The following is a 20,486-nucleotide window of genomic DNA, read 5'->3' as shown; positions in this document are numbered from 1 at the left end:
GTAATATACCTTGCAAGCTGGCTCTTCAGTCAGCAGTGGGGAAAAGGATAAGACTGGTTTATTATCTATGATTTCAGAGATCCACCAACCATTAAATCTGTTGGGTTAAAGAAGCAAGTGATTCTGCAGCCAGTCATTTGGAGGAGATCTTCCATCTTGATTAGATTTCCCTCCACAAAGTTCAACACATCAGGACTGGAATAGGATTTAAGAAGCCAAAACTTTTATGGCTGCTATTGCTTTGTTTTCCCCTTTATAATGATTTTTCTTAAATTGGCTTTTCTCTGAAGAATTAGAACTTCAAATATTTCTTCGCATTTCCCTCATCTCCTGTAAAAAAAGAACATATGTCCTTGCCAGTATTTCCTCAATGGAGGCCCAACAGCCAATAAACATAAGCAATCAGAGGGACGGAAGTCTCTGTACTTGAAAGTTAATAGACTTGGAAGTTTTGTTCAATTTGGATGAGTACCCCTGAACTAATCCATTGGAAACAGAAGCTACTGACCCATACCAGGAGTTGGAGAAAACAAACTTTTCGTAACTCTTATTAATGTCACATACCTGGCACTGAGCTATTAAGGTGGCTTCCTTACCATGGCTCTGGGTATCACAGTTACCATACATTTGTGTACGAGATGAACATCAGACAGCAGAGGCCAAGGGAAAAGAAAAGGTTTGTTTAGATTTGAAGAGCAATCTGAAAATGCTGCTGTTCAGACAGGCTTATAACCTGTCTACAGAACAGGATGCAAAGAATATTTTTGAAGAATTTGATGAGGTGTTTAATAGACCTGAAAGCATTGTGAATAAAACACATCATACTGATACAGATCCCATTATGCTGCCAAGAGTACAAGCATCACATATAGTATAGTCTCATTAGTCCTGAGAAATGAAGGAAAAGTTGATTGTGACAAGATGGTATGATGCAGTGTTATTGAGAGAACACAGATACTAACTGGTGTGGTTACCAACCCAATCACATTCAATAATAAGAAATGTTATGGATTTATGTAGATTCAGGAGGTTTAAATAAGGCTACCAAATACAACGTAGCCCAAGGGAGCGCTGGGGAAAGACATGTCTAGACTTCCAACAGCAAGAATATTTCCAGATCTAGATGCAAGCCCATGATTTTGGCAACTCCAGCTTGATAAAATGTTAAACTCTACACCTTCAACCACCTTTTTGCTGATGGGTTTTTAAGTAACTTTGTTCTGTGATTGCTTCAGAACTTAAAATTGCTACCGCACAGAATTTTAAATCCTTTAAAATCCAGGTGGAAGCAGCTATTTATAAACTCTTGAGCAAATGTGATAATCTTCAACACTGTAAAAATAATAGCTTATATCCAGTTCAGCAGGTCTGGATATCAGAAGCATTTTTCTTCAACATATAGGCCTTTTATAGGTTTCTTTCTTTTTTTTTTTTTTTTTTTTTTTTTTTTTCTTCTATAAGAAAAGGAACAACCATGTCAGCATTAAGCTTTGTGTCAGATAGACTCCAGGTTTAGATTCCTATCTGATATAGGCAAAGGACTTGAACATAGAGGTAGAGCTTCATGACATGTTGCCTTCAGAAGTGAGGCCACCATCCAAAGTTCCTCTGCGTTGATGCTTTTCACCAATGCTAGTTCACAATTCTTTCTACTTCATTAGATGGTGCATGCACTGCATCTCTGTGAAAAACAACCCCTTTCATATACCCGTAAGGATTATTTTTAAACATTGTTTTTCACCATGTTTCTAGTATGACCCTGCAAAAAGTTTATAGCATCCCAAATGAGAGGGTGGCAGTCTGTGCCATAAAAGAAAAATGTGGTAGTTGATGTCTGGATATTCTTAAATTGGATTTTTGTTCTGAAATCAATATGTTGTGAAACTGCATCCTAGGTCTCTCACACATCACACTTACAATTTAGCCCTAGACTGGGTCTCCTTTTGGGCCACTAATTATTCAGTTATTCTAAAGCATGTTACAAATACCATTAGGCATACACCTGGAGCAATTTCAAAGGGACCCTTTGCAGAATTGTAAATATTCTGCTTATCAAGCAACTCACCTGCTATGGAAGAAAATAGCAGGGAGTGTATCCGAGTTAAGATTTCATATTTCCTACATGAGTGTGTTCTCTAGGGAGGTTTTTAGCAATCATACAGACTGAGAGGGACTTTTTTTCTCTGATTTTGAGCAGAAATTGCATACTCAACCCAAGAAATCCTTCCCTCAAAAATGACTGGATTAGTACTACAGATTAAAAACGGATTCTGGTAATTCCTGCGTAGTTCTGAGAAGGACTTGATCACATCAATATAAACAAGTAATGACTCATCTAAAACACAGGAAATGATTCTGAAAACATAAGTACATTTTTAAAGCACACTAAAGGCTTTCTTAGAGCAGTTAAGCTTTCAAGAGCTTCTAAGTATAAAAATCACAGCAGCAGCAAGAAGGTTTGAAGTAATCATGAGTCAAGTAATACTATTTCTGAGTAATGAGAAGCACCAAATGATGCCAGCTTGTAAGTGATTGAAGGAGTAATTCTGCATGGATGGTCTACAGTGAAAGCCAAGACACATCCAAGTATAACTCTTTGTAGGATCTATCAATGTAAAGTTGCGGCACATATTGAAAGGTGATATAAAACACTCTAAATCATAATGCCTCACAGCATGAGACCAGAAATGTTAAACAGAGCCCACAAGTGCCTATCTGGGTTTTGAGACATAAAACACAATATAGAATGTCATATAAATGCTGTTACAGAAAATAAAAATAAAATCTGCAACAAATATGGGAAATGATGCAGAAGAACTGTTATTCCTTTTGAACTTGCTGGGCAATAATAAAAAATTAATTAAGCTAATAACTGTGGTCTTCTCATCTTCAGGGGAGAAGGGTATTATTTGAAGAACTGAGGAAAGTTTGGATTTTACTTTTTCCCTCTAAACTCAGTTTCTCTCTAAACTCAGCAGCTAGATTGCTTTCAAAAGACCAAAGAAAAAAGGTGAATAGCTTGTCATTTGAAAGTGAGTTGTTGCCCACCCTAAATTCCCAGAGTTGATGTTTCTGGCACTTGCCATAGGAGTGTTGGCCAAATCATTCCTTCCAAGCAGAGCCAGCCCAGTTTCGCCTTGGCAGAAGCAACATATGGCAATGGGTGTCTTTGAGATATAAAGCCTCTTCAAGCACCACTGAAGTGCTGCCATTGCCCCTCTCCTTATAAGGGGGTGTAGCATATGCTACCCTGACTAGCTGATTAGCACTACTTAGAGCTAAATAGCAGGAGGATGACCCACAGGATCAGTTTTTACCCTTCTCTGTGTCTTTAGACTGGCATATCCCACAGAAGAAGGCAAAACATGAGTGGTCTCTCACATCAAGGATGCAAAAAGTATCTCTCATCTCTCCTAAAATGATGCTGTATTTTATCTCTCAGATGCAATCTTGGATAAATTAGTACTGATGGTATCTAATACATATGTTTTCTGGGCAAAATATATATTGACTGTGGACTATGATTTGATTATTCGGTTGCTGTAAAATAGGCTGGAGTATTACACATTCATTCTACATGAGAAAGGTAAAATTTTAGCTTTCTACTCTCTTTTCTTTGTAAGAAAAAAAAAAAAGAGTTGTGCTTTCTTTATGAAATTAGAAGTAAATTGAGTGTAACAACATCGTTCTAAAATGATGTGCTTTATGAAGTCCTGAATATGGTGCATCTTTTGTGTTTTGTTTCTAATTGTTTGCTCAATACAAAAGGATAATTCATTAGGCCAATTCTCCAAATAATCTCAAAGTGACATGAATTCCTCTGCAGAGTGAATGTCTGTAGCAAGTAATCCATAGAAAACAGACAGGCATCTCTTGTCATTTTGGAGCTCTAATCCACTGCCTGGAGCATGAAAATGCTCAGGATAACAAGTGTGGGAATGACCAAAAGCAACATTATTTTTGGATTTTATCTTCTTAACAATGCTGCTGATCAATAGAATTGCTGAATCTGGCAGATACAATGTCACGGGATTAATGAATTAAACTCAGAAAGCAGAAGAATTTGTTAAAGAGGAGAGGGGAAAAGCCCCTTCTTTTCCACTGGTGTGTGAATATTAAGCAATGAAAACAGCAATGACAGAATTTTAGCCCTTGCTTTACCACAGCACCAAGCCTTGTTCTGCATGAGTCTTTACATTTTAATTAGAACCATACTGACACCCGCATTTTCAACTATGAACTTCAGCTTCAACGTTAAGACTATTTAATAGATGCTGATTTTGTAGCTAGGTCTGAACACAGGAAAGAGATGCTGTGTTCTGTAAAATTCAGAGTGTAGTGTGGTCACTGGTGGTGGGACTAGATAACTGGTTTTTAACCTGTAATAAATAATGGTAAAGGAAGGAAGAGATCTAACTGAAATACCATAAAGCACTCGCAGACTCATTTTTTCTAGAAAAGTATAGAACAAAATAACGTGTGGTCAGCACACTTCTTTGATGATGCCAATGTCTTGTAAAGGTCGATTGCTAGCATTTCTATCAGTATTGCATTAGGAATGTAATACAGGGTGCATATCTGTGTAAAGCATTACACTCCAAAATGCACGTTAAATTGATATTCAGCACAGCACGGAAAATTGAATACACTGTCACTCAGTAGGAGGGGGTTGTTCAGATGTGTGGGAGGGGAGAGCTTAAGTTTGCTTATATGTTTGTATTTACAGCTCCTTAACATTTAGAAGACCTCTGGGGATTTTGTGTGTCCTTTTGTTTAAACAAACAAACAAAAATCATTATCTAGTTTCACTGCATAAAAATATAAGATTATAACAATCACACAGTCCTAGAAATTGGAAGGTTTGGAACGTTTTTTAACTTCTAAGAACACTTCAGAGAATACTCCAGTGTAATTTATAAGCCCCTCTAGACCTGTACATGTCTTGAACTGATTGTTGAAGTGGGCTTTACTAGGAATTTTTTTTGCTGAATTGGAGTAGTGCAGGAGGTGGGGAGGGCGGGAGGGTTGGAGCAACCTTCCCTAACAAGGCTTTAAAAGCTTCAGTGGTAAAGTTATGCCGAGGGAAGACTTTGTTACTTGTTTTTAACTGGAAGCAATCCGAAGAGGATTACGTTATGGGCAGGAGATGTTATTTATGTGGGTAGCAACATTGTGGGTTGTGTTGTGCTGTTGTTGTTTTTTTTTTAAAGGGGGACGTACATCTTTTAATTAGAACCGTAAAATGAAATTTAAAAAAACCCCAAACTCAACAACCTGGACAATGACATAAAATAGCTCGTGAAATTTATAGCTCCGTGCCTTTCCCAAGCTCGATGGAGGTTTCTGTTCCCTCCTCTAATCTCTGCCGCGAAGTGTTTCTTTTTTTTTTTTTTTTTTTTTTTTTTTATGTGTGGTGTGACAGCGGGGGGGGGCGGTGGGAGGGTGGGGGGGGGGGGGGGTGTCGAGCTTTCCTGCGCTCCCATTGTCAGCCGCTCTCGGGAGCGCGGGGAGCACCGGTGTCCGTGTGTGTGTGCGTGCGTGCGTCCGTGTGTCCGTGTGCCCGCGTGTGTGTTTCCCCGTTGCCTCCATGTGCGCGGGGAGCGCGGGGCCGCCGCCGCGCCGCGCCCGCCCCTGCCGCCCGGGACCCGCCCGCTGCGCGGGGAGCGGGGCTCCGGTCCGCCCCTGCCCCGGCCCGGCCCCGGCCCCGGCCCCCGGCCCGGCCCCGGCCCCCGGCCCCTGCCCCCGGCCCGCGCCGCCGCCCGCCGCCGCCGCCTCCCGCATCATGCCCCCCCCCCGCCCGCACGCCACTCGCGCCCGGGGGCTGCCTCCTTTTCCGGCCCGCGGCGTGTGCGTGAGAGGGGCTTGAAGTTGCCCCGGCGGAGGCGAGGCGGGGGGCCGGGGCGGCTGGCGGCGGCGGGGCGCGGCGGGGCGCGGAGCCCACCCCCATCACCTGTTACCTCCGCTCCCCAGGTTGCCTGAAGTTCCCCGGCGGCGCCCGGCAGGACGGGGAGCGCCGCGGCTCCGGCTCGCAGGGACCCTACAGTGGCTGCTGCAGCATGGGCTGGCTCAGGGGGATTGCCTTGCTTTCCTTGGGAGTATTACTAGCAGGAAGAGTGAACTGCCAGCATGTGAAGAATAACGTGCCAAGGCTCAAATTATCCTATAAAGGTAAGTCTGTTGTTCTCTCGTGTTCTCGGTTTCCCTCAAAACGTCTCCTTGCCCCGTCGCTCCCCTCTCCCCCCACCTTCCTCCCTGGGGTTCCTTATCTTCCAAAGGGGAAATTGGCATTAGGAGAAATTTCGGAAAAAGAAAGAAAGAAAGAAACAAACAAAAAACAACATAAAACCAAAAAAAAAAAAAAACAACAACAAAAAAAAAAAAACCCAAAACTTAAAATCCACTCCGTGCTACGGTCGGTACCACGCAGTTTAAACACAGACAAAGAAGAGTTAGTTGCGTTTGCAGACAAGGACTCCGGATCGTGCTGATCCGTGGAATAGTATTTCTCAGTCTTGGGCTATTTCATCGGACTTTACTCTTTAAAACGGTGAGATGTGTTTGGCCACCCAGCTAATCTCTCCCTTTCTGGGCATGGAGTGCAGCCACAATACCAGATCTGTTTCAAACAGCATGGAATAGATGAAGATTTATATTTTCCTTTTTTAGGCATGAAGTAGTTAATTTTCAAGTCATGAATATTCAGTTTGTACAAATCTGACAATCAGATGCCTAACATAAGCAGTAGATGGTGGGTTTGCCAAGAAACTATAAACTGAAAGGAACAGATCAGTCCAGAAAAGGAGGAAAGCACTGTTATGCACTAGAAAATACTGCCTATGGATGTTTCATACAGTGCAATTTATTTGAACTAGGGTTGTTTTTGGTGTAGTCTGATGTATTTCATTAGAGATCACAGGGAAGGTGTAACTGAAGAAAGAGCTGTGAGATTACGTTTGCGTTTGAAATTGTGTAATGCTATTCACACTGCAATTGTCAGTAATTAACTTTTGTATAATGCTGCCAGTATTAAAGGAGGACTCTGAAGTAGGCAGACTCTTCTCTTTATCAGCTTAGTTCCTCTCTAAGTACATTTTCAGAAGAATTCACCAAATCTGGAGAATGTACAACTGGGAAGGAAGTTTAAAATGTAAGAGCTATGGAGTATTATTTCTAGAAGGGAGATCTATACATCTATGTGTATATGCATGTCTGTCTGAAGAGCTGCCTTCTCATGATTCCCAGATTATGGAAGGTTGAGAGAAGGAGCAGCAGCTACGGTTCTGAAAGAGGGGAGGAAAAGTAACACGCTGCTGCTACAGTGGAAAAAGATAGAACATGTGTGTGCATGCCTGGTCATAGATGTCAATCTCAGTTTACACTATAGTGTCAATACATCTCTTGCCAGTAGAAATACGTTTTCCAATTTTTTTCATCTTTCTTGTGCTGCAAATGAGAGGGGGAAAAGTCCTTTCTGGTACAAGGCAGACGTCATTTTCGCACTCCAGATGAAAAACAAAAATTAAACACCTGCAAAACTTGGATGCACTGTATGAAATAAATGCATGTTCGGGGTTTTATTAAAGAACACATGTATGCATATTTGTGTGTGTTTAAACTTGAAAAGATATGTGTGAAAAAAACAGCTTAAGGGGTTCAGAATCTGTTTAATTTGGTTTTCATAAGAAAAGCCATTTGTATTTAAAACAAAATTGATTAATTTGGATAATGTAGCTAAAGAGAGCTTCCACCATAACTACATGTCATTTCAAAAAACTCATTAAAAACCTCTTAATTGCTTCTAAACTTTTACAGTCATACTGAAACTCGGATTAGTAGATAGAAGCATAAATGCTATAAAAATATCCTGTAAAGAGATTTAATGGCTAGTTAATGATTTTTTTTTTTTTTCACCTTTTTAAAGTTTATTGATGACTTAAGTCTGATACCCCTACTCATACTGACTCAATTCACAGAAACTAATTTCAAAAGGTATCCAAATCTGACAGTGGTTTTCTTTTTTTCTCTTTTTTTTTTTTTTTTTTTTTTTCCTTTTTTTCACCCGCTGGTACTGTATCCATATACAGTTTAGCAATATTTTGCTATTCTGCTTATTTGTTGTTTACCAGCTCTGCACTTGCTGGTAGAAAAGGTCATATTTTAATTTTTTAAAGACATCAGTCATCAAATTTTAATATACATTCAAGCCTATATGAGCAAAACAGGAAACTGAAAGGAACATTGAAACTGTTTTAATAATTAGCAGATCATTGTAAAAAGAAAATGAGTTCAAATGCTGAGCAACCATATTTCGCATCTAGTAAAGAAAGTAAATGCATAGTCAATTCAAAGCAAGTTAAAGTCTGAAGACTTACAGGAATTCACACTCTGGCCTTTGATTCATATGTATACTTAATCACATATTTGACTTAAAACATGTGTAACCCTAAAAATCAGATCAGACTGCTCACATGCTTAATGTTAAATACCAGTGTAAATGCTTGGCTAGGTCAAGAGGAGCATGTTGCCTGTGCTTCAGCATTGATCCCTAAGTATGGGGATATCATTATTAGTCAGGTAAAACGAAGCCTTATCAGCTGGTGCTTTTCCAGACAAATTTTGTGTCCAGCACAGTATTTTATGCACAGATCAGTGTTAAAAATTTACGTAGGAACAGCCTTAAGAGCTGTAGTTATTGCAAATATGTCTTTTAGGCAAATATGTCTTTTAGGCACTGACTGAATACCTTACATGCTAATACGTATCTCTCAAGATATACCTCACTGCTATGTGACTGTGTGACATGATTCATCTCTGTTCAAACTACTTGCAATTAGGAAAAGAAGCTACCCAGATTCTTACCCATTCTGCCTCTCCAGGAAGACCTGTGGTTGAATAAAATAAACTTACGATATTGAAAAAAAATATGCAGGGTGGAAAGAATGACCTAAGTGACTTCTCTTTTCAGTGACTGTCACTGTGCTTTCTTTTAACATGCATACTTGTTTTTTGCCTAAACAAATACCTTGGAGCTAATTGTTGGTGCTTTATGTCAAAAGAAAAGCAAGGATGTATTTTAACTTCTTGTTTTTCTTGACTAATTAGATGTCAAACATGGTTAAAAAGCTCAGGCATTTGCTTTAAAAGTTAGCAAAATTAGTCATGAAGGGTTAAATCCCTGCCAAACTTGATTTCCTATGGTCACTTGTTTTCAAAGGCCCAGTATTAGCTCTACCAGTTCCCAGGTTGCTGGACAGAAGTTTTGGTGAACTTCTATTCTTGCTTCCTCTTAACTTCTTGTCACTCAGTCTTGAAGAAGATCGGAAGCATCCTATGGGGCATGTAACGGATAGAAAGAGGAAGTGTATAAATGCATATATGATGGCCACATCTGCAATCTGAAAAGGTTCTTTCTGTTTATTGTAAAAGAGAGTTCTGGTTATTTGGTTTATGACACCTTGATTTTGGTGGCGTATTAAAGGAAGGAAATTTGAGGATAGCACTAGGAAATCCTTGTCCAGCTGAAATCTGTGGGGAGACTCCTGTTCGGTAGCATCGGGGTTTTGCTACATACGTTTTAAAGTTTCCAAGCATTTTCAGCTTAGTGCATGGATTGGAAAGATTTTGCACAGACAATATTTATCTCCGTATTTCAGTAAAAGGGAATTAATATGATTAAAGGCCTGATCTGAAGTTCACCAAAGTCAGTAAGTTCTGGATCATAGCCTAAATGTGGTAAAACCAGCTATAAAACTGAAAGCTCAGTTGAGCCCTTCAACCTCTGAGCTCCTATTTTTGTGTCCTTCAGAGACTTTGTGTCTTTACTGTAAAGTAACAAGAAATGTCACTGCTGATATGTCAAAAGTAAAGGAATCTTTTCTTAAAGAATGTAGGGGGCTTCGTTGTTTTTTTTGTTTTTGTTGTTTTCTTTTTAATCTCAATGGCTTCAATTTCAGTGTCGGTTGTAAGTCTCTATATTCTGTCACTAGGTCACAGATTCTGTTCAAGAAACTTCGACTGAGCACAGACTTCTCAGAAAGATGGTGATCAAGTTGAGTGTGCAAAGTTTAAAACAATAAATATAGTCTTAACTCCAGATGGATTTCTTGTATCGTTTATTGTTTCCTATTTTCTTTTGCTGTCCTCTGTATGGGGAGGTAACGGCACAAACAGAGATGGAACCAGCTACAGTAACCTTTAAATATAAACATATAAGCCTAAAGAGAGAATTACCATTAGCGATTCCTTGATTTACAGATTTTTCCTAAGGCAGCCCCGATTTTTGTCTCCACATGAATAAATCTTGTGAACTCAACTTTCTCAAATCCATCTGTTGCGTCCTATTTGTCTATTGAAAATTACTAAATGCTGTAAGTATGTTTTGTAAGAGTACATGTGTGGTTCTCCTTTGTTTTTGTTGCTCAATTGGATACATATTACTTGAGAATAAGTAACTGGAAAAGCATTGCACACAGATTTAGCTCTATTACTCAATGGCTCCAATTCAAGCCATATTAAAAATAAGTGTCTTGTATAAAGTTGCAGTGATAGTGAGAACTACTCCATCCTTAATGTCAAGTTGATTTACAATTTTATAGGATCGATTTTTAAATGGATGAAATCCTGGCCCTAGTGAAAGCAATGGCAAAACTTCTGTCCACTTTAATCTGTCCAACATGTCTTAACAAGGAAGGAATGACACCACACTGAATTACCTGTATGTACACTAGTGTAAATATGATACCTGGTTTGTAGTTTGTTGACCTAACCTGGTTGTAGTTGATGACCTGCAGGTGGATTTGATTGTGGTTTTTCCTTTCCATCATACTCTATAACTCACAACTCAATAGCTCCACCAATATTGGGAAAGCAGGACAAAGTGGGAAAAGGAAATAGGGAGAGAAATACTGGCAAGGGAGCCTGTCTTTCCTGAGTTGGGACCAGTATTAGAGTTTGTCTCAGATTTCAAGATATCTACCTAAAAAACCTTTTGCTTAAACTATGTTGTAAGAATACTGTCTGAGGGAAAAGCCTCTCCAACGTGCCTGGAAAGGAGTGAAGGGTAGCCCAGATTTAGGAAGAAGATGGGAAGGCAAACCAGTGACATTTGCAGCCTAGGCACAGGTTTGTAACACTCTTCAGCTTCTGCTGTTCCTGATGGCATTTCTGCACGTCTCTGGCGCTCTAGGACCTCACTGTTCAGTCGGTGCGGGGGGCTGGGAGGCAGCGAAGATGTCAGATGCAGTCACAGCCTCTTCGGCCTTTTCTTTGCCCCAAAACGATGAGTCCTTCAGAGATGATCTGTGTGTTGGTCATTCTAACGCTGGTTGAGTTGGGTCTTCATGAGAACTGAGAACTGTCAGGGGAGATGGTAGGACTACCCTGCCTGCCTTTGACGTGCCCCACAGGCTGACAGGAGGGAAAAGCTGATGAAGGAAGTGCCTAAGCTCAGATCTTGCCTATATAGGGAAATTTTCAGCTAGCTAATTAAGGCCCGAGACAGTATAATTGGAACAAGGAGCGTGAAAACCTAGCCCAACATTTTCATTTTGTGTTTCCAACTTTCCCATTTAATTCCAGTGGAAAAAGTAGTTTCTGAATTACAGAGCCTCCCTTTTCTGTGAAGCTGGAGTTCTCTATAATTATTTGTTCTGTACAGTTTGCAAATGACTGAATTATTCATGGAAGGTGCTGTATTGACAGCAGTGGAAACTCTTTCGCTGTAGACAAGGTGTGCAGCACTTATTTTTACCATTTGTTACAGCATCTTTGAAACTCTGATCTCGTGAGGAATTTAAACATCCATAGTTTCACTGAACTCAGTGGATCTAGTGATATGTGAAGATTGCCTTAAAATTTATTTCTGTGCTTGGAATTTTTTGATCAGGACCGAAGTACCTATCTGTTTGCTTAGGGTTTATTCAGATGTGTATTTATTCCATAAGGTTTAGCAAAACAATATTTAAAATAAGAAACCCATTTTTTGCAGGTTGCTACAATGTAAGAGTGTCGTTTATGCTAATCTCTCCTGTGTGTGCTTCTGTACATGCAGAAAGTATTTACATGGAATCCCATCTGAGAAGAAACCACTAAATGATTTGTATTTTTAACTCTTTCTTTTTGCTTGGAAGTATATTTCTGTTTTTATTTAATGTGTTGCTATATGCTGATCCTTTCAATATGGTTTTGGTTTGCCTAGTCACTGATTCTGCATGTGGCCTTTAATGCCCACAGCTGCTATTAGAGAGACATCTTTTTTATTTACTTCCTCTGGCCCACCGTGTTTTTGTGTCATGTGCATACCTGGAACATTGCAATGGAAGCACAAGCAGTGCAAAGTTGCTCCAATATTTTGAACGTTTTCAATGTTCAAAAGTGATTGAACTGGAGCCTGACTTGACCCTAGTTCAATCTGAAGCAAAATCACATCTTCACCTGAGGCAGTGCCTAAGTGACTGAGAAGAAAACAAATCCTTCTAAGTGGTGTCAATGGTTGTGACATTTTCCAGTTGTTTGAAAGCTAAAAAGGATAAAATTGTCTTCAGGCTCCCACGGGCTTATTTTTAAGCAAATGTGTGGGGTGGACCCTGGCAGCTCTATGTCCAAATTTTGAAATGGAAGTTCTGTAGCTTGTCCTGGTGCTCTTGTTAATTAAGGTTACATGTGAAAGTTGCTGCTGGTGTTATGCTGGTGGGCGATTCAGCAAATTCCTTTCCTTGCAGGATTAAAGCTCCCTTCAGGAATGTCTGCAAGTTCACGGTCCTCCCACATACAGACTTCATATAGGTTAGCTGCTCTCTTCCAGTAACAGCTGTGGATGGTGAGAATAACTGTGGGGATTGTACATTTACTTGACTTTTCCTATTATTTTTCCAAGTGGGATAGTGCCCCAATGTACAAGAGAGAAAAGGATGGCCAGAGCAGAGCATCAGAAATCTTAAAAGCACTGTAGCCTTTCTCCTCCACCACAGGAGGTTCTCTGTGGTGTCTTTCTCTTTTTTTTTTTTTTTGACTGACATAGTCACATTAGGATCTTTTCACTGTCAATGGAAGGAGAGGTACCTCCAGAACTAATATTGGTTTAGGCAGACTGAATGAGACTTTAAGGGTGCTGATCACATTTTGGTGACTGTAAAAGGAAATAAGCTCCTTGTTCATTAATTTAGTTTCTTTCTTTGTGGGAAGGTATCAAAAGAAGGTACCAATTAAATGCTATGGAAGAACTTAGGCTGTGCTCTGATCCAAAGCATCCTAATTTAAGAAACTGTCTTTGCTTAAATGAGTATTTAAAGTTATATAAATATCCAACTGATTAAACTTATGTCTGCCCTCAGTATTTGTGATCTTGAGGTCACCTATGACTTCTAAATTTGCACCAAACTTTCAGTTATAGCAAGAAATATACAATACCACTATATTCTTCATATTCTTAAAGCAATTATCTAATTTACATCTCACATTTCCCATGTCTCTCCTCCTTAATAAGCTCATCCCAAATCCAGTGACACATGCTGGATGTGACTGTCTAGAGGTGCAGAGCTTTACCAATTTAATAGCTTTATCATTCAGAGATTTCAGTAAGCTGTCCCCTGACCAGCTCTGTTCCTTTCTGAATGTTTCTACATTTTAAAAGAAAAAGGTATTCAAGACTTAATTTCATATAGCGTAGTTTGCAAGTAAAAAATACACATGCATATATGCAACTCAGAGGACAGGTGCCTCAACCCTAATTCTCCCCTTTCTCAGCTGAACTATTTCAATAATGAGAGCAGGATGAAACTTAATTTAGGTTAATTTCTAAAAATTCTAAATCGATTTACAGTTTGGGGGATTCCTTTCTCACTTTGGGGATTACAGATTCCCCTTGAGCGAGACACATATTCAGCAATCCCTGAAACGTGTGAGCTCTAGTCTACTTTGTGTCACATCTAGTTTTCATCCTTTGCTATTTAATAGCCAAAACCCAGTAAAGTCAGAAGTTGTTGCCATTCTTCTAATGTTTTAAAGTTGTTTGACATTTGTTGGGCCTCCTGCTTATCTCTCCAGCTGGATGTTGCAGAAACTTTAGAAGCAAGCAGTCAAATAAAATTCTCATCTCTTATAAATATTTTTTTGCAAAGTTGGATCTTGTAGGGAACAATCTGAGGAATGAAGTAGTTATTTGCTTTCATCTAACTTGTGGAAGGAGGAAAAAGAAAGCTCTCCTTTACTCTCTACTCTAATGAAGCAAAGCTCATGTTGGTTCTGACGGCCCCTCTTGGCTCCTTTTGAAATTCCAGCCTTGTGTGAGAAAAGGACACAAAAAAGCTCTGTGAGATAATGTAAAGGATTTAAAGCTGCCATTCAAGGGGGAGGGGTTGGTGGCCTTTTCTAGAGACAACAGACGATAAATACAGCTCACAAGCATCCAAAAGAGCTGCAGAGAGTGCAGGGTACAGCTTTCATCACCAGCTAACACTGGGATGGCAACAGCTATCCTTTCCTAGACACAGATCCCATGCCTGGCCAAGGCAGAGAATGAAGTCTCATAAAATGAAGTGGAGATTTCAGTGTGTTAGTATTACTTTTACTTCCTTCATGGATTTCCCAGTACAACTTTACTACTTTTGCATGAAGGTGTAGTCTGAAATATTTCTGACTCCTGATGAAGTTCTTTTTCTCAAAACACATCAAGGGTCATATCAGTGATGATGAGTGTTGCTCTGTAGTATCTGTAGGTCAACTTGGTCTCATTCCATCATGCTAGGTCATGTAGGTCTCCATTCTGCTAGGCTCATGTGGTAAATGCCAGTTCCTGTCAAATAATAGGAGAGACAGCAGAAATGGTGTCTGAGGATCTGGGAAAGAAAACTCTATCTTCTAGATTGCTTTTTACTTCATATTCCCTTCTACTACAGCAGATGCATGGCTATATCAAAACTTCTTGCTCTGATGGCCTTGCAGACAATGGATCCCTGAGCTACCTGCAAATTGCATAGTTAGGAAATCACTTTATTTTTAAATTGCTGCTCTTCCAAGATGTGTCAGATTCCATTCACCAAGACCAAGTGTGTATTCATATGTACAGGAGGGTATGGTAACATTTTCAAAGAGCTCTAGTTGGCACTTCTCTGAAATTTCCGAAACATCAGTGGAACAGTATTTGCAGGATGTTGGCTGTGTGGTTATCAGTATGGTAAACTTCCATCCATACTGCTGTTCTAAATATGTATACTCAGTCATTTGTACTCTAGCCATAAAAAATGACCACCAAAAATAGGCAAGCAAGATTTCATGTCAAGTGAAAAGATTTAGGAATTTGTTAAATTTGAAAGAAAATTCCTCATAGCTCGTTTTAAAGTGGTGTTATGAAATAAAGTAATAATATTAATATTATATGTTGAAAATTTTGTTTTTCTCTGCAGCCAGGAGTGTTGAGATCTAGATTAACATAAACTTCTAATTCTACTTTTTCAGATTTTGTTTCCCATCTGTGATGGAAATGTAATCTACTGGGTATTCTACTTCCTTTTCTGGCATCCTTTTACAATTTTGTATCTTTTATCATTCTTTTCACTCTCACTGGAACTCACACTCTTTAATGGACAATAGTCACACAAATTAGGAAAGTTTTGTTATCCTCACCTACAAATGCAGGTTGAAGGTTAACAGAAACCCAGCACCACAACTGGTGATACACAAGAAGTCTGTACTGTAATGGGAATCAAAGAAAGTACCATAAATGTGAAATCCTATTAATTCTTTGGGTCTTCCATGTCAGCTTCTTCACCTGTAAAGTGGTATTAAGTGATCTCATGAGGAATTGCTTGAGGTCAGAGACTTGACATGCTTATTCAGAGCTGTATGCCACTCTCAGACTAATCCCATTAATGTGTATATTCAAAGTTCAGTCAGAATTTATTTTTGATCAACATAAAAAGGCCTTGCAGGTATTTTAAAGTTATTATAATAGTTATATTCACAGCTGTGTACGCCTGTGACATGAAGCACATGCATATTATCCAGAAAGCATATGTAATCTAATTCAATTTGGATATTCCAGATGGTTCTATACAGGAACACTTCATAATGTTTTTTGGAGTATCCACCTCTCTTTCACACTAAATGCACTGTGAAGGTGATTATAGATGACTGAAGAAGAGCCTTGTGTTTAGTCTTTGCAATACTGTCGACCAAAGGTATGTGAGAGCTTGCAAGATCCTGGCCTATTTCTCCGAGTTTAAGCCAGGCTTCTCTTTTTTTCTAATCAAAACTCATATTTTAAAATTAAGAGGAAGTTAAAAAAATTATTTTTTTTTCTTGTGCTTATCAGACAAAACGAAAAACCTCACCTTAGGCACTTCCTCCCCCTTTCCACTGAGTCTGAACATACCTTACCAGGCCACTGGTGTTTGAAACTCCTCTGTGCCTACAACCATACATGTTTTCCTTCCCAACAGATTCTGGACACAAAACTTCCATTTCTTCCTGCACACAGCCCTTTTTCTGACTTTCCATACTCAAAATGCTTCTCAACTTTCTCCAGGATGAGGGCAGCCTTTCTTAGCCACTTGGGGAAATATTCAGTAATCGGTTCAGTCAGTTATAATTGCCTATCATTGGTGACTCATTCACTGGAAAACTGTTGCTTGACAGCCCTAGTTCAAACCTAATAATGAGGATTAACTGCTGTAATAAATTCAGAAGTAGAATTCTGCATCTCTCTAAGATTCACATCCTCATTCCTAAAATAAGTAAGAAAGCACCTGTTCCCTTCCTCAGCCTGGCCTATGTGAAAATAAAATCAGTTGTTCATATATTCCACATACTTTGCATGCAGCATTTAAGTATTATCTTCAGTGAATTAACTCAAGAAATTATTTTTCTTTGCTTTTATATTTCCTCATGCCACTTACATGACGTAATGGTTGTTTTGAATAACATTCTTTTTCTAGAATAAACTACCAGTTTTTATGCTATTAATTGAGAAATACAGAGCAACTACAAGATTTTGTATGATTTTGGTGTACCTTTCAGCTTCAGGCAAAAGTTAGTAGTTTGACTTGTTAAACTACTGTGTCTTACTTGACCATGTGCTACATAGTTTTTCTGACAGTTTTGCTGGTGCTGGAAGAGCTAAGTCCAGTTCTTGAGGCTGGCAAACAGACCAGCAGAAACCAACATAAAAAGTTCTGTTTACTGGAGTAAAGAAACTTTTTCATTTGTCTTCAGAGAAAGCAGTACTAAGTCTCATGTGTACTATTATTCTATGTTAGAAATTCTAAGCTACCATAATTTTTTCTGGTGTAAATCAAGTGTAACTTAATTAAATGACTGTGACTGCAGTGATGCATGTTTAGACCACTAATACTGCTAATTGACATTGCGCCAAAGGGACCGAGGACAAGTCCAAGCAATGCAACTTCTAGTTTTTGAACACAATTTCCATAGCTGAGACCATAAACAGACTTTTTAAGGTCATTTCTCATAACTGCCACTCTCTTAAAAACTTTTCTATCAGAATATAAGAATTTAACAAATGCTGAATTTTGTTTCACTGTAGGTTCACTCCCATTACTATACATAGAAACTATTTTACCTTACGCCAGACATATGGAAGTGATCAGTGTATGTAAATTACATGAGGAGAGGTGAAATACAGCTTTTTAGACTAGGAAATGTGTACTTGTTTCTGGTTATAAGACACTGAAACTGCACCAGAGAAGGAGACTTTAGGTCTTACGTTTTCCTTTAAAATAACAACTGTTGAGTGGCTAGAATAGCAATGATCTTTGATAATCAACATGAAAGCACAATATTGTCCTGAGCTGAACCACTTAGTCAGGTCTCTTGGACACCAGGGTTTAAGAGACAATTGATTGCATGTGTGAGGCCAGACCGTGAACCTGTTCTGCACAGAGGTGAGCTGCCCTGGGACCCACTGATGAGTGAGTACATACTATGGGCAACTACTCAATAGTACAAGTCGAGTTTCTCCAAATATGGGGTTTAACAGGCAGGGACAGCTTAAGTGTCTGCTATTCATTTTCCTCCCCTGATGTCATGGTGTACCCACAGTGCAATGATTTGAACCTACTCTAAAAATCAGGGGTCTTGAGGGGCTGAGTTATTTTGTTGGGTTCTGAGTGACCCAACAAAAAGCAAGAGCTTAAGTCAGCTCTGCCCTTCAAATAGTTTATAATACTACTGTCATCCAACTGGTCTTTAAGAAATCAATACTTATTTTATGACAAAAATACATCCACCATGGTCCCAAAATTTTCCATTCCAAGAAAGCTGGATTTTTTTTTTGTCATATTCGATACTGCAGAGTAAGAAACTAGAGTCTGTCAGGACTTTATACTAAGTCATTGTCATAGCTTTCATTCTGACTTGAAAAATGAACAGATCACTGGGTATCATAAATGTGTGGAGAAGCTGTCAAAGCTCCTATTTGCATGTGAATGGTCAGCTGAGGTAGGAAAGGAGAGATGTAAATAATTCTCTAGGTAGCTCCTGGCAAAGATCATTGCATTTCAAAGTGCTGTGAAAAACAGCACCATAAAACTTTAACCTATTCACAGGTATGGAAACTCCCATGCCTTAAATAGATTTGCTGTAATAATGACCACTTGGGGAAAAATGAATCTTAAAAAACAATATCAGGTCTCCCACTACTATACACTTTCTACTTCTTTTAATATTTCAAAAAAGATAAGCTAAAAAAAAGCCACCTTCTCTCCTCCCCCCTAAATAAAATTTAAGAAAAAGAAAATAAAAAAGGAGAAAAAAAAGCACAAGATCTAAGCAGTAAGCAGATGTAGACCTTCACTGAGAGTCTGGCAGACAAGTGGGATTGGAGTGGAAGAAATGTAAAGGATTTGAATATTATTCTGAATTACGTCAGTATCTGACCCAGAAGGCACACAAAATAATCATTACCTTAATCTTCCTTACAAACTGCTCAGCATTCCACTACTCTCTGCTCTGCTGTTGTACTTCATTACATGTTCAACTAGGTAGAATAAGTTAATGTTTTAGTTTAAAACTAAATGTATCCTTCAAAAGATACAGTACATGCATACAAAAAGGCTAAAAAGTGAAAGTAAACAGTAGAAAAATGAGGAACACAAAGTAAAATAAAAATCTTAATAGGCTCTGAGCCAGACAATTTTGTACATGTTTTATTGTACCTCGTGTCTGCTTAGATAGAATTGGCATGTGTATATATGGAGAGAGAAAGATTTACTAAGCCATTTATGCCTGAAACAGTTCCAGAAACTGTGATTAGGCAGACACAAGGACTAGAAAATATTTCCAAAGTAAAATTCACCTCCAAAGGTGATGTGGATTATGTATCTACCCCTTAATCATAAGATAACATGGGACTGTTGCTACAGTTTACCTATATAGTTTCCCCTGATATTGTTTTGTAGTTTCCATCTACTTACCTCGAAATACAGTGATGTATTTCATTCAAGCTCCGTAATTCAGTAAATGGCTTGTGTCACCCCTGTAATTATTTACAGCACACATTTTCTTTCTGAAAAAGATTCTGCGCACTTTGGTCTGGTTACATTGTGCTGAAAAGAACCCACAAAGTTAAATGCAATTTCATTAACTGAATTTATAAAGGACAATTATTTAAAGGCTTTGGGATTTGCTCAATTACCCTAATATTCCTGTAATTAAATGTGATTTTTCTAGGTATTTACCAGAAGATTAAAAACAAACAAAAAAAGGATTGATCCTACAAACTCCTACTCACATGAGTAGTCCCACTGACTTCAATGTACATGGCACTCATGGCGTGAAGTGCCCTTTTGGGAGGTTACACAAATTCTTCTCCACTTACGAAATAATAAACCAACAAGCCAAGCAATTGCAAGTATCACTTGAAATTTTTGAGCTCTGCCGTTAATGGGAAGAAATGAGGCAAAAACTGTTCAAAATATTTTTCTGTTCCCAAATTAAAGTTTTCATTCAGTAACAATCCCTCTTGATCCCACCTATCCCATGGCTCCACTGTGCTCTACCATTGCCTTGCTGTAGTTCATTACATCCTCATGTCCAGTAGGATACAATGTCAACTGAAGTCACTATGAAAGACCATTACTCAGTCTGGTGGATCTTTGAGTCCTTTTAAGTATGTATATCAATATAAAATTTGATTGGATATTTTTGGACGCCCAAACAAATTTAACCAGAGGTTTTGAACAAAGGAATGTGGTACCTTATCCAAGTCCTCTCCTATTTTCCCTGTTAACAGGTCTCTCCATTAAAACCTTCTGTGCAGAAGTCTATCTGTGTGAATGTAACATAGAGCACATGTTAGACACAAATCAGCCCTGAAGCATTTCCACTAATTCAACCACTGTAACTTTAGATAAGTAATACTGCAATGTTGGAATAGGGTTTCCACAATACAGTTGTTCTGTTTCAATAACCATTCCCATATCTATCAAAAAAGGGCACAACATTATGGAAACTTTTATCCCTTGCTGGAGTAT

At 38.9% G+C, this 20,486-nt stretch overlaps 1 protein-coding gene across 4 annotated transcripts in view; it reads left to right on the top strand.

Moving 5' to 3' along the window:
• The window catches only part of SEMA3A (semaphorin 3A), a 336,738-nt gene that overhangs the window by 161,173 nt on the left and 155,079 nt on the right, over positions 1–20,486 (top strand). For 2 of the 4 annotated variants that reach the window (XM_032985231.2, XM_032985232.2), the window contains exon 3: positions 5,971–6,168. In XM_032985231.2, coding sequence (XP_032841122.1) covers positions 6,057–6,168 — 112 coding nt within the window. In that variant the 5' untranslated portion in view covers positions 5,971–6,056. Of the gene's footprint in view, positions 1–5,503; positions 5,525–5,754; positions 6,169–20,486 lie in introns of those variants that run through there. The other 2 variants (XM_042792922.1, XM_009963908.3) reach the window with 2 other exon arrangements.

This window comes from Tyto alba, unplaced genomic scaffold (genome assembly GCF_018691265.1).
Source record: "Tyto alba isolate M040663 unplaced genomic scaffold, T.alba_DEE_v4.0 Super-Scaffold_2, whole genome shotgun sequence".
NCBI classification, from domain to species: Eukaryota; Metazoa; Chordata; class Aves; order Strigiformes; family Tytonidae; genus Tyto; species Tyto alba.
Note: the sequence above shows the minus strand (reverse complement) of the source record. Positions and strands in the feature narration are given on the sequence as shown.